Here is a 14,054-nt window from a genome sequence, read left to right on the forward strand (position 1 = left end):
GCGGGCTATGGACCCGCTGATCGCCTATATGTGTGACACCCGGTAACGGGTGTGTGCAACGGTCGGGTCTTTTCTGCCCGTGCGTGCCCGCTAGGGGGCGCGCGCGAGCAGAAAAAAATTGCCGTCTGGAGACGGCAACCCGCAGATGTAGCAGTGCCGTCCGTCCGTTTTTTTACTACGGGCGGACGGCAAGAGGTTAAGTGGACTCCACGCCGTTCTTTTACAAACAGAGTGAAGCCGGCCAGGAACGGACATTTAGGACTAATATTTATGTTTCCTTGTGATCAGTCACTATTACAGAAGTACATTGTAGAGGTGCCACCCTCACACGCAGGTTTCAGGAATCCTCCAATCTTGTTACTGAAAGGAATTGTGTATTAGAAATGTTGCCCTTTAAGACGCATTCAATAAATAAGCCGCCTCATGCCCCCCATGGCAGTGCCCGGCCACCCCCGACCTCTTCTAACAAAAGCTTGCCAATTAGTTTTGCATAAGACCAGACAGAAAAAAATGACAAGATTTGTGTTTTTTAGACTTCATTGGTGGCTGGGACTCTATGTTCGGGGTTCAGGGATTCCCTGCTGGATTCAGTGAACATCTAACAGAGCGACATTGCTTGATTCGCTGATCCCTACTCCCTGGATCCCCACCATTTGTATTAGTGGGAGGTTGGACATACACCCGCATGGCTAGAATATATTCAGAGCTCTGTAGAGATTCTCATGAACTTGTTAGTTTGGCTCTGCTGATCATACCCGTTACTTGTATAACATGAGGAGGAAACAGGAAGACGAGACCGCATATGTAATGAGTAATATACAGCCGCATGGTATATATATAATTACATAGTGTGGCAATGATTGGAAGAGGAATCACCATCAGAGTCACTGACCGAGAGAAAGCGACAAGTGAAGACAGAACTGATCTGTATATTGGCTCCGGTCCATAACGCAGGACATGTATAAGACATTACATCATTGTGGCAGCCAGGGAACTCGTATTTTCAGGTGAGTTCAGCAAGAACAGCCCAAATACTTATCTCAGAGCTTCATTTACTAAGGTGTCCATCAACATTAACTGATCACACGCGGTCCAGCCAGGTTTAGTGTCAGATTTGATGAGGTTTTTGTCTCTGGACACATTTAGATCAGGTTGTCTCTCCTGGATGAGCATTTCCTTCACGGAGAAGAACCAGGCAATTGGATTTTACTAAGCATTGGCTGTCCTCCTATGAGAAGGTCGGGGCTGGTTGAGGGTCTGGAAGTTTAATGACGGTGTTCCTTTTTCCTGTATGGACAAAGCATAAGGTTTTTCTAAAAGCTGAACTCCAGACACAGAATATTGCAGTTCTCTATTCATAATTCCCTCATGAAATGTATCTTTTTTTAAATGCAAGCCGTGTAAGTACGTTTATTTGACTTGGTCTCATCCTACTGCCGTTCCCTGTACAGCCGAGCTCAGACTGGGAGAGGTAGAAGCAGCACAAAGAGCCAATTAGTTGTGCTCATGTGCTAACAAGAACCATGCTAATAGGAGGAAAGAGCCGAGTGCCTGAGATATGTTCCTCAGTCGGCTTCTCCTTCCATTGTCCAGTCTCAGACTGGGGTGGGGTGGGAAAGAGCCTGTAGGTCCCTCTTATCTGAGGCAGAGAAAACTCCGTTCTGCTTCTTCTCTGACAGACAGGAATATACTTTATAAGGAGGTTGTGTAACTGAGGACTAGATGGACAGAAATACAAACCAATGGGCAGATAAAACAAACTCCTTTATATGATTAATATAATTTATTGATTTAGTTTGATTGAAGTCCGGCTGTAAGGACGAGGTCTCCGGAGTGACAACAATCTGCCAAATATCACAAAGTGAACCATTTATTCTGAAGGCACCAAAATGAGTCTTTCTTCAGGATCATGACAAAGGATGGAACCAATGTTGTCTCTGTGTGTGTGACCGTCATACCCGTCTTCATATGTTTCTCTTTGTTTTATCTCCTCTCAGTGCGTCCAGAGGTGAAGGTGTGGGGCCACCGACAGTCCGATGATGTGACAAGGCTTCAGTGCCTGGTGTACGGGTTTCACCCCCGAGCTGTGGAGGTGAAGTGGGTGAGGAATGGGGTAGATGATGTTCCTTCAGGTGAAATGAGTTCAATTCTCCCCCATCCTGACGGCACCTATCAGATCAGAGTCAGTGTGGAAGTGCCAACAAAGGAGGGAGACACTTACTCCTGTCATGTGGACCACAGCAGCCTGGGGGCTGAGACTCTCAGTGTGATATGGGGTGAGTGACACAGAGAGATAGCCTTCAATGACTGCACATGACGTCTCTCTTTATGATGATAAAGATTTTAGAATGGATTTTCTTCACAATTGGTCCTTTTAAGAGAAATCATTGAAGAACCAGAATGTGTATTATTCATTCCCTCCTCCTGATAGCTGTGCTCTGCCCATGTACACCAATACTAGACGTGTTCTACAGTGTATAGATGAATGAGTCTTACATGTCGTAGTCTGATATTGAATATCACTGACTGCATTAGTTTAGACGTGTTCATATCCACATCATATCCATGAGAATGGAAAGTCCCGTCTAGAACTATTCATCGGAGTCACTTTTATTAAAGTGTTAAAAGATGAGGCTACAGTCATGTTTGCAGGTGAACTCAGACTGCAGCATGTACCCCGATCACTAATCTCAGAGGTATCAATTAAACTAGAACTACGGCCCCCCATTAACACAAGATATGTGCCACATCACTACATTATTAATGTATTGCTTTCCCATAGTTCCCTGCAAAGTCTCACAAATACCTTCCAGTCCTGCCAGTGAGGTCCACCTCATGCAGCTTTCTGTGATGGGGAGACAATGCTGCTGCATTCAAAGCAGCGATGTCCCTCATGTAGACTGTGCCTGCTTCACTACAGAAGGAGACACGTTTTTCAGCATTGTCACTGCTGATTCATACGCCTGCAGCTTGTCAACCAGCAACTGGTCACACGTATGGATTGGCAGAACTGACTAGGGATACACCGATACTAGTATTGGTGGGTAATGACTCGCCCCTCGGCTTCCTGATTGGCCAGGAAGTGTGTAATGATTCGCCATCCAGCTTCCTGATTGGTTGGGAAGCTGACCAATCAGGAGGCCAGGCGACTAGTCATTACGCGTTCCCTGGCTTCCTGATTGGCCAGAAAGCCGGCTCCATGCACCCTCATCACCTGGTGATGAGGGAGCATGGAGACGGCTTTCCTACTAATAAGGAAGCCGGGAGGTGAGTAATTACATACCGCCCGGCTTCCTTAATGGGACTTTCGATATCGGGATTGGCTCAGGTCCACACAGTGCTGGAATTTGGAAGCTGTTGGTTGTGGACCATTTTTAGATCTAGAGGATCAGACTGTTGCTTCTCCCTGCACTGTTTCCAGTCTTGGATCCTTTGAAGCTCCAGCGGCCACAAAGAATTTTACATTAGTCTTGTTTTTCCAAATCTTTCTATTCTGAGTTTGGAAACATCCCGACAAGCTGTTTTCTTCGCCTGAGCTTTGTAACTGTTTAGGGAGAATTTTGTACAAAAGTAGTCGCTTCTCATTGTGTGTCCTGCCTAACAAGGTGACCACCATACAGGTGGAGGATGCACCGTCTATCAGGTAAGCGGTTGGAATCCCTCTCTAGAATTACATTCTCACTGTCAGGCCCTTCCCATCTCATCACTGTGGTAGTTGATCTGATTATAGAACATGTGAAGCAAATGGCGATATTTTTACATTTCCTTTGTGACTTTTGACTGCTGGAGGGTTCTCAGCTTATCTCTTGTACGGGTTTTGTGTCCTTACACATGCGTAGGATCCTTTGGTTCATCTGCTGGACTGCAGAACCTGTGTGTAAGAAACATTTGATCTCATGACTCTTGAGGTTATGTGCATGGCCTTCAACATAAAACATCTCTTTGGATCTACTCTTGATACCATTATCAAAGATGCTACTCATGGCAAGAGCACCAACCTTCCTCAGCAGAAGAAGGCTAAGAAGCAGACTGCAAAGTCCTATCCCTCTTATCTGTGAAGAAACGTCCTTTTCACTTTCATGTTCTCTACATCAAGACCCCCCCAAGCTGGGCTTCCATCCCACTCCCAAGTTCTGCTATGCAAAGCCTACCAAATCCCCAGACCAGCCTTCCTCGCCATCAATCAAGCCAAACAAATGACAAACGCACTCATCAATTCGTCCCCAGCTATACAGCAAGGTGCACACGAAATGGGTTTTAAACAGTTAAACAGCAAAAAGTTTTCCTTGGAAACACTCACAAGCCAGCATGTAAAAAAACTTGTCTCACCACTAAGGCTAATAACAGAGGTTTGGATAAACGTCTTCTGCAGAAAATGTGAAAGCCGCACAGCCGCGCCAAGGCACCTCTTATAGTGCACCCAATTTTATCTTCTGCCCCCATGTGCTCCAAGATGGAGACTCTCATAGTTTAGAGTTAGGACCGCACTATAAGAGGGGCCTTGGCACGGCTGTGCGGCTTTCACATTTTCTGCAGAAGACGTGTATCCAAACCTCTGTTTTTAACCTTAGTGGTGAGACAAGTTTTTTTACATGCTGGCTTGTGAGTGTGCCAGGAAAACCTTCCGCTGTTTCCTCGCCATCAAGGCGCACTCCTATCAAGGCGGGCACAGCTGGCTATGCCTCTAGATAGACAGAGCCAGCTGTCATTCATGCAACTGGGTGGATCTCGACAGTAATGTCGGGATCAGTCCCGGCTGCGGCAATGACAGTATACTGCAAGCTTTGGGTCACGGGAGGATGCTACGGTAATATATGTCCTCCTGTGACCCTTAAGAGAACTATGGGGAAAAACACTGACCCCCTAGTTCTCTTATAACTTACCCTTTACATAGACAAAAATGACAGTTTAGGCAGGGGGGTTGTTTTTAAGCAAAGCCATGTGATTTCTGTGATAGTGATCACATGATTGAGAACCAATCAGAGTGGTTTTCAATTGATAGTTGAGATCGGGAGCTGTCAGTGGCAGTGTGGTCTTGGAACTAGGAGCGCTCACTGTTGAATGCTCCTATTTCCTTAGTGGAACGTTGATATTCTCTCAGCACGGCATGTCATGCTAGGGAACATTAAAATGTATGTAAAAGCAAAACTTTTTTTAAAGTTTTGATAGAGTAGGAGAGAGTTGGACCCATGTTTTTGATAGAGTAGGAAAGAGTTGCCATGTTTTCTATCCATTTCCAATCTGGGGAGATTCATGTCTCTGCTTGTCCTGATTGGCCATTGTCACGGAGAGAGAGTATGGGGGAAAAGTCACATTTGTAGGTTGCAGAAACGTGTGCTAAAATGTGAACATTTCCATAAAGAGACTTCCGCAATGGCAGCTTCCATTATTCTTTCATGACACGGCCCCTCTAATGTTTTATCAGCATCTATAGTGTGTCATTTATAAAAAGCAGAGATCAGTTCTTCAATGAGTTTAAAAAAACACACAAATAATAATAATAATTGATTGTTTTAGTTTTTTCTCATGGTAGATATGTTATGTACAAGACCCTATGGACTTTCCCAACCCTAATATTCTGAATGTTTGGATCTCGTTTATTAGAGATGCACAGATACTTTTCGAGTACCAGTGCAGATACATTTTCAGGAGAACTACCAGGGTTGCAGCGGTTGCAGCTGGGACCTGGACCTGGCACTCCACCACTGTCCTGAAATCATTAGTCTGTATTGTTTTAGAAAAACTGTCACATGACAATAAACAAAAATGTATCAGTACTCGTACTTGTAAGTACTCGGCAAGTACCAGTACTCGTACTCGCAAAACTGGTATCTGTGCATCTCTTCATTTATATTTACATAAACAAAATCATACAATAAAACAGAGATGTACAAATCCCGGGAGCTCCGTGTGCTCCTTACAAATGACAGCTGCCTCCTAATTTTTGAATTTTTCTCTAGTCTAGTCTTGGAGCTCAAAAGTATCGGTACATGTACTCGTACCGGGTACGGTACTTGGTATCTGTGCAACCCTATCGTTTATGACAGATTGTGAGGAGATTTTGTTCCGTGTTTTCCTGTTTCTAACACAATATTGTATTTATTTCAGAGCCGGGAAGTGTCTACAAGAGCGGCAATCGTAAGTATCCCCCCATGACCTGTTCTGTGTGTTATTATAGTGTGCGCTGTGTGTAGAATATGTGAGGTGATGAGAAGTCCGGCAGATAATATGACTCTATGATACAAGGAGCCTGATTATCATTGTCCACCTTCTGATACTGTACTCTGGAATAATTGGCTTCTTCTGTCTCACCTCTGTGTAATGGACCTTTGTAATGGATCCGCAGCACACCAGCACACCTTGAGGCGCTTAGAAACCTTTACTGAACAATAAAGTGTTAATTTGGGGAATAGATAATTAGCGAGTACAATAATCAGGAGAAAACATGTATATTGAGGCACCTGAACAGCTAGAACAACTTCAATTGCGGTTATCTCTCTATCTAGACTTTTAAGCAATCCTATACTTACTATTGTAGTCCCTCTGAAGAATAGTTGAATGATGACATTTTTTGTACTGTGGACGGGAACACATTTACATGCTTTGTGCCAATCCATTTGTCTACGGAACCCATGCTCGTTCAAGCATTCCAACGCTTTCTCAGCTGTTCCAGGGCAGATTGGCATCGCAGATCGTATGTGCAGGAGAACTGATCTGCCCTGGAACAGCTGTTCGGTCCTGAAATGTCACTTCTCTCCGACTCTGTGACTGCAATCTCACATTCCACCCCACTCACAAAGTCTGATCGAAGTGACATTTCAGGACCGAACACCCTGGACAGGGAGCCGCAGCAGAGGGATGAAAGAGCCACATGCGGCTCCAGAGCCGCAGGTTGCTGACCCCTGGGTTAGACCCTCTGCCGTGTTTGCTATCCATTATTACATTGTTAAAACAAGTTGTCGTGAACGAGTCCTGCGTAATTGGTGCCACACCCCTGATAAGTGATGTAGGTAAATGGGGCTTTTGAGGCGCCAGGTGACAGATCCAAGAGATTACAACATCCTTAGCAACAAAAAATCTTTATTGCATACAAAAGTTTAAAAACTGTAAAATTGATGTGTGCGCGCTTCCATCATCCTAGTAACAAAATACCTCCAAAAACCACTCCAAACTGTCATGATAAAGGCATATTGAATCACACAACATAATTAGGTAATTCATAGGGAATATTCTCTAAATCATACATGAAGAAAGCCTCTTCAAATGGTGGTAAAGGAGAAGTTGGTATTAACAATAACACCAAAAACTACTCCAAGTTAACGTCATTGAGGTGCGATAATTCACAAAATACATAATTTACATCATTCATAAGGAATTTTCTCAAGATCATATCTATGAAACAGCCTCTTCTGAAGATGGTAAGGGAGTAGTTGGTATTCTCAATGCGTTTTACGCTCCAAGCGCTTCCTCAGGAGATGGAGGAAATCGAACAGGAAGGCAATTTGTGTGCATCCAACCGGACCAACCAAGATGAAACCCAAAGCCCAAGGAGTGTCAGCTGAGGACCGAACCCCAAGATGGTGGGAGTGAGAGTGATGACAGGATAGAAATCCTTGTGCAGTGGAAAAATATATTGCTGTTGGATCCTCAAGTGACTCCTATGACGGAGATATTGCCAGGGCTAGTAGTAGTCTGTAATCACTCCCGGGGGCTGCTGGTGTCCACGAGGCTGCGTTGCATGATATAGAGAATATTCCCTATGAATTACCTAATTATGTTGTGTGATTCAATATGCCTTTATCATGACAGTTTGGAGTGGTTCTTGGAGGTGTTTTGTTACTAGGATGATGGAAGCGCGCACACATCAATTTACGGGTTTTAACCTTTTGTATGTAATAAAGATTTTTGTTGCTAAGGATGTTGTAATCTCTTGGATCTGTCACCTGGCGCCTCAAATGCCCCATTTACCTACATTTCTTCTACTCCATTATTACACTGGGGAGATTCACCTGATGACCGTTGTCATAGAGAGGGAACGTATGGGGAAATCACACTTGTAGGTTGCAGAATTGTGTGCTATAAATGTGTGTTTCTACAACACATGGCAACACTCTTGCTCAATGTGCGTTGTGTTGTGGAGTTATTTATTGTGAATGAAACTCACAACGCATTGTACAGGAGAGTGCAATGAACAATGCACCGCAGTACACCACAACACACATATCAAATGTTTTTGTTTGCTTTGTTGATAAAAAAGGGTCATGTATGTTTTTTCCTGCATTGTGGTGTGTTGGCAGCCCATTCATAATAAATAGCCCGACTTACAGAACGCACTTGTTAATGCATCCCAGCGGAACGTTTAAGTAGAATCAGCCCCCAGAGTTGTCCTGAAAGTGAGAGGTGAGGGCAGATCTTCCAATGGAGGCAAATGTTCTGGTGACAATTTTCTGAAATGGGAATTGCTCTTAGTTTTGGGGATTTCCTTTCACTTCCTGTTGTGTTTCCAAGACAGGAAGTGAAGAGAAATCTGCCTAGCAGAACCGAGGCAGAAAAAATATCCTGATCGGGGTTTAACCTTCTCTATGCTGCCAAAAGCTAAATAAAACAATGTTTGTTATACATGCACTTTAATCTGCAGTCTGTGGGTGATAAGTGGGTTACGGTCAGATGATATGACTGCACTCTGAGCCCTCGCCAGGAGTTTATATAATTATCAGCCGATTACAATTAGAAATATAACGGGAAGGCCAGGAGCGGAGTATTCTGTACCACATGGAGTGCATCGTGTAAATGTACGAGGTGAGAAATAGGGCTTATGCACAACAACTGGAACAATGCCAATCAAGTTTTATCTTTTAAAGGAAAAGTGCCCTTATCCGTTTTTACCCCCATAGACTAGCCAATCCCACCCTCCACCTCCACAGATAGATACTAACCAAGATCTAAGGCCCCTGGGGAATGTTCACATCCAGTGCCACAAGTTCTGATTGCTGTACCTTCCTATTATAGCCCCTTAAGATTTTATGGAGCTGTAAGGTTCAAGCGCAGCCAGGAGAGAGGAAACTTCCAGCACTGGATGCAAATACACAATGGCCATTGGATCTCGGTAAGTATGTATGTGTGTAGGGGGAGGGGGTGATCGGATAGCTGAGTTCATGGGGGTAATAAAGAATTGGTGCACTTTATGTTAAAGTAAAGGAGGAGTTTGATCAGAGTAAACGGGTCCAATTCTCATAAATCAGCTCCGGTCTGTTTAGCACTGCGGGTATAATATATTACTATCACATGTCTCCTTTTATAAAGTATCCTAATCTGAACTTCCCAGTATTCCCAGTATTCCCATCATCTCATGTTCCTTTGTGTTTCTCTCTTTCAGAACCTGAAAATGGATCCTCAATGACTCTGATTATTGCCATCGTCTGTGCTGTCATTGCCGTCGCTGTTGGCGCTGGTGTTGGATTCTTTTTCTACAAGAGTAAGTGACAGATTTTGATGGTTTATTTTTCTCAGATGTTACTTCCTGTCACAGTGTAAATAAATGGACTTCAGAATTAGATTGCTTAAACTGACTTTGTCATAAGCCAAGTATTGAGGAGACCATTGCTGGCCTCCTGCCTGGCTGTATCGGACTTAAGGCCTTGTTCACACCAAATGCAGAGCGGATGCGGTCAGGTTTCTGCACACGCATGCTAGTCTTTTAGATGCGTTTTTGGCTAAAAAAATGTTGTTGTTTTTTAGTTTAACATGGGCTTTCAGTGTGTTCCAGGCATTTGCATGCGTTTTGATGCGTTTGCAGATCTAGAGCAGGTATAATAGGGCCTGCTGCAGTTTTTTTACCTGCTCTGGATCTGCACGCTGCGATGTGAACTGGAGCTAAAAATACCTTTGGAATACATTGGACGCAGTTTTGATCCGGTCTGCAACTGCTCCGCGCTTGGTGTGAACAAGGCCTTACACATTTTGTTTTTAAGTCCCCCTTGAAGGTTTAAAAACCAGCTCTGGTTCCAGTTTGGCACAGTCCCCCGCAATACCTCTTCTCTGCCAGAAGATGTCCTCAGTACACACAGCGGAAGGTGGGGGGAGGAGGTACTTAAGTAGGGAACGGGGGAGCCCAGGGAGGAGATTTTTATAACTGGAACAAGAATGCTGTAAATGAATGTCAGAAAAGTGTCCAATTCCACATCTCTAAACCTGTTCTGGGTCAGCAAGACAGCCAGGGAACTAGCATTCTCATAAGGAGATTCCAGCAACGGTAGCCTCCATCATTCTCTGATGACAGAGTCCTTCTAATGTTTTATCAACACCTATCGTGCGTCATTTACAAGAAGTTCAATGAGTTTAAAACACATATAATATAACTTATAACATATAATACTGGTTTAGGTTCATTTCTGACGGTAAATATCTCATGTACAGGACATTATGGGCTTCCCAGCCTCAATATTCTGACGTCTATGACAGATTCTGAGTAGATTTTGTTGTGTTTTCCTGTTTCTAACACAATATTGTATTTATTACAGAGCGGGGAGGCGGCTACAAGACCACCAGTAGTAAGTATCCCCCCATGACCTGTTCTCTGTGTTATTATAGTGTGCGGTGTGTGTGGAATGTGTGAGGTGATGAGAAGTCCGGCAGATAATATGAATCTATGATACAAGGAACCTTCTTATCATTGTCCACCTGATGATACAAATAGAAATATCTGATCCCCATTGTTGGCTCTGTACAGACTCCTCTATAGTGGGAAGAACAGAGAGTGTTAGGAGGATGTTCTCTGTACTTTATATAGTGGAATCATTGTATGATAATCATCATTTTACCATCATCTCCATACAGAATAAATTGCTTCACTTTATTTTACAGCTTCAGATACCAATTCTGACTCCTCCAACAACGCGAACTCCCCTAACAACCCGAAAGCCTGAGCGTACCCCGGAGGTGTATTATGTGAGGACATCGCAGGAGGAAGAGGAGATACAACTTTTCTCTATGCAGATTCTGTCTATTCCGCTCGTCTTCTGTCTGCTTTTATTAATACATTTGATGTCATGTAATTTAAAGAGAACCTGTCATGTATTCTAATCCGTTGGCTTGTGATTGGCATAAATTTGAATGTAAAATGAAGGTACACCTATTGTATAAAGATTAACAGAAACCCATCCCCTCATAGAAGTATTTTGCCCACATCGGTGAAATCATCATGGCTGACAATGTGGCACCTTCTAGATATAAAGAATTGTAGAATAGTAATTATTCATGTGCAGGTTCCGCTGATCGGATCAGTGCTGTCTGTACTTCAGTATTGGGTTTCATTACAGTTTCTGAGTAGTGTCATCATTGTATTCAGAGCTCCACTGCATCCCACTTCCCAGGCCCCTCCATATTATGGTGTGGAGCATACACTGGACCCCTAGACATGTATACAGTGCACCCTGGAGGATGGAATTGTGGGTGATATCATTGCTGATCTTGACGTGAGTACTCAGTGAGTCAGTGACCTGGAACAAGCTGTCAGGACTCCCTTCCGGCGTGCTTGTTTCAGGTCAAGGACTCGTGAAGTTATTTAAAGATTCAGATGATAGTGAATTAAGGATCAGGATGTCGGCCACAGAACTTGAACTCCTGAAACTGATCAGCAATGGCCGCTCTCATTTCCCTATTGTTCCCTTTATTGCCAGCCATGGTTAGGGAGCAGACCTTTCCTTTAATTTTGGTGACAGAGTCTCTGTATATATGGTGGATACATTCATGTGTCAGAAGGACAATGATATCTCCTGATACAGCTCCGGGGGGATTGCCTAGTAATATACACCGTGTGCCATATTCTATGACAGGTTCTCTGTAGGATTTATAAAGCAATTATCACATTATATAACATCATTGCGCTTTTTCCAGCATTGCATTATTCTAATATTCACTTTTACATCAGATCTACAATAAGGTTGAGGGGATTTGATTTTGTTATCATTTATGATTTTTGGAACTCGTAGTTTATCATTTTATTTGTAAAGAAAAAAAATAGACATTACTCCATACATCATGTAACATCTCATATCATCAGGATCTCATGACCGTCACATTCTGGAACTCTCTGCTGCTTCAGATGGATGATGACCTTCACTATGTGGACACATCTCTTCCGCTGCTCTGTTTGTGTCGGGGTGGTTTTTGGCGGGCTTCACCTATCTGTACAATGATTGGAGCCATCATATACACCCAGCAAAGGACATGGCATTTCATTTACATCAATTCCGAGGCGTCCATCACAATGTCCAGCATGCACCTAATTCCCAATGGTGTATGAGAGCTCCAGACATCATAGAGATAAATGAAGCCTGTCAGAAAATGCCGAGCCCTGAGCTGTGTGTACATTCGGACCTGTGTCAATAGGCTTTAGGTTTGTGTCAATGACAACAGCTTGACACACTTCTGAAATCCTTCAGAATTTATGGAGAAGGACATTTGACCTCCTTCTGACCTGCATTTGACTTGCTTATTTGGGTTTTGCATCCCTATAGACTTGTATAGGAATGTGAAACCCATTGGAAGTGAAGAAAAGCCTGGAACACAGACCAGGACACTGCTCATCACCTGTCTGCAGAGGCCTTATATGTCATAACCCTCATGTCATGGACCCCTAATGGTAAAATAACATGGCAGGCTCGTTATAAATGAGAGCACTCAGACTATTGTAGGGAATGTGAGAAGAGATCATTGATGACTTGAACCCAGATGGAAAATGTCAGTATGTTGTTTATCGCTTTTTGAGTTTTTTATGCATATTTTATTTTATGTTACTTAGAGGAAATAAGGATATTAAGTATATTTCACATACAAGCCATGAATAAAAGCTGATTGTGTAGTGCTGCTTAGAGGCCCATTGCTGAATCCGGATGATGTTGGAGCTGTTTGACTCCCATGCACTTTGCTTGTAATCTTCAGCAATCAGCTTAGTGTGAGGTTTCCATATAGTGATTCCAAGTTATAAAGTGCAGCCTTCCCATTTGACGTGAATCTCCTTCAGACAGCAATATATATATCAAGGCAGAATTGTGCAGACAAAATTCTACATTAAATCAGCTTACTCATAGTCTCAGTGAGGGGTGGATGCCGCTGGGCTGAATTTCTAAGTGCCCCTTCAGACATTCAGATAGTTACAGTGACACATATCCTACCGCATGTTACCACAACCATCATGCGTTGTGTCATTCATTTTGGATGACGCTCCAATGCTCTGCTCAGCAGCAGACAATGCAGTGCAGTACGTCATTGACTCTGCATGTCCTCCCAGCTGCAGGAGGCCAGTATTACCCCCGTGTTCTTCAGATACAGATGACACACATGAGAAGAACAAATGGCTTGTTAGTTATAGGATTGTATTTACTGTATGGACAATAAATCAATAAGATAAAGAATTTTGTGATGTAATTATTTTCTAAGATTTAAATTATCAATAAAAATAAATTGGCTTGTCCCTTTGAGGAGTCTCTGTTTACTTTTTTATAGAGGTGCACCAAAATGGAAATTTTAAAACTGAACCGAAATTAAAAAAAATTGTCAGGCCGAAACCGAAAATGTTTTTTATTTTATTTATTTCATTTAAACAAAATATTTTTTATAAACTTTTTAATTTATTCATTTTTTATTAAATATTTTTATTTTTTACATTACTTTTAGGGGCTTGGGGGGGGGGGGGGACTAAACAAACCCCTGATATTTCCCTTTTAAAATAGAAAAAGAGGTTGAGGACACAAAGTCTTCAATCTCTTTTTCTGCAGTTCCTGTTATAAATAAATAGGAATCCTCTATACTGAGTCTTCCTGTTCATTCATAACATGAGGACATGGTATGTTTACTATAACTACAACTATGAATGAACAGGAGGAGATGTAGATCACTTCCCATTCATTCATAATTGAGGATATAGTTATAATACCATGTCCTCAGTTATCTACAAACACTCAGCGTTTACTTTGCTCTCCTCTCTGACACGCTGTCACAGGAGGCTGAGCGAGCAGAGCAGGGAGGTGAGCTCAGCTCCTGTGACTGTGCGG

The 14,054-nt window shown here is 42.9% G+C and overlaps 1 protein-coding gene across 1 annotated transcript in view; it reads left to right on the forward strand.

The window, feature by feature from the left end:
• The window catches only part of LOC108800521 (class I histocompatibility antigen, F10 alpha chain-like), a 14,381-nt gene extending 3,084 nt beyond the window's left edge, over window positions 1–11,297 (forward strand). Inside the window, exons 2-5 of the mRNA XM_018572511.1 lie at window positions 1,998–2,276; window positions 9,377–9,475; window positions 10,521–10,550; window positions 10,864–11,297. Of these exons, the coding sequence (XP_018428013.1) occupies window positions 1,998–2,276; window positions 9,377–9,475; window positions 10,521–10,550; window positions 10,864–10,925 (470 nt within the window). The 3' untranslated portion in view covers window positions 10,926–11,297. The remainder of the gene's footprint in view (window positions 1–1,997; window positions 2,277–9,376; window positions 9,476–10,520; window positions 10,551–10,863) is intronic.
• Window positions 11,298–14,054: the final 2,757 nt, after the last annotated feature.

The sequence above is a fragment of the Nanorana parkeri genome, unplaced genomic scaffold (assembly GCF_000935625.1).
Source record: "Nanorana parkeri isolate BGI_ZX_2015 unplaced genomic scaffold, ASM93562v1 scaffold2052, whole genome shotgun sequence".
Lineage (NCBI taxonomy): Eukaryota > Metazoa > Chordata > Amphibia > Anura > Dicroglossidae > Nanorana > Nanorana parkeri.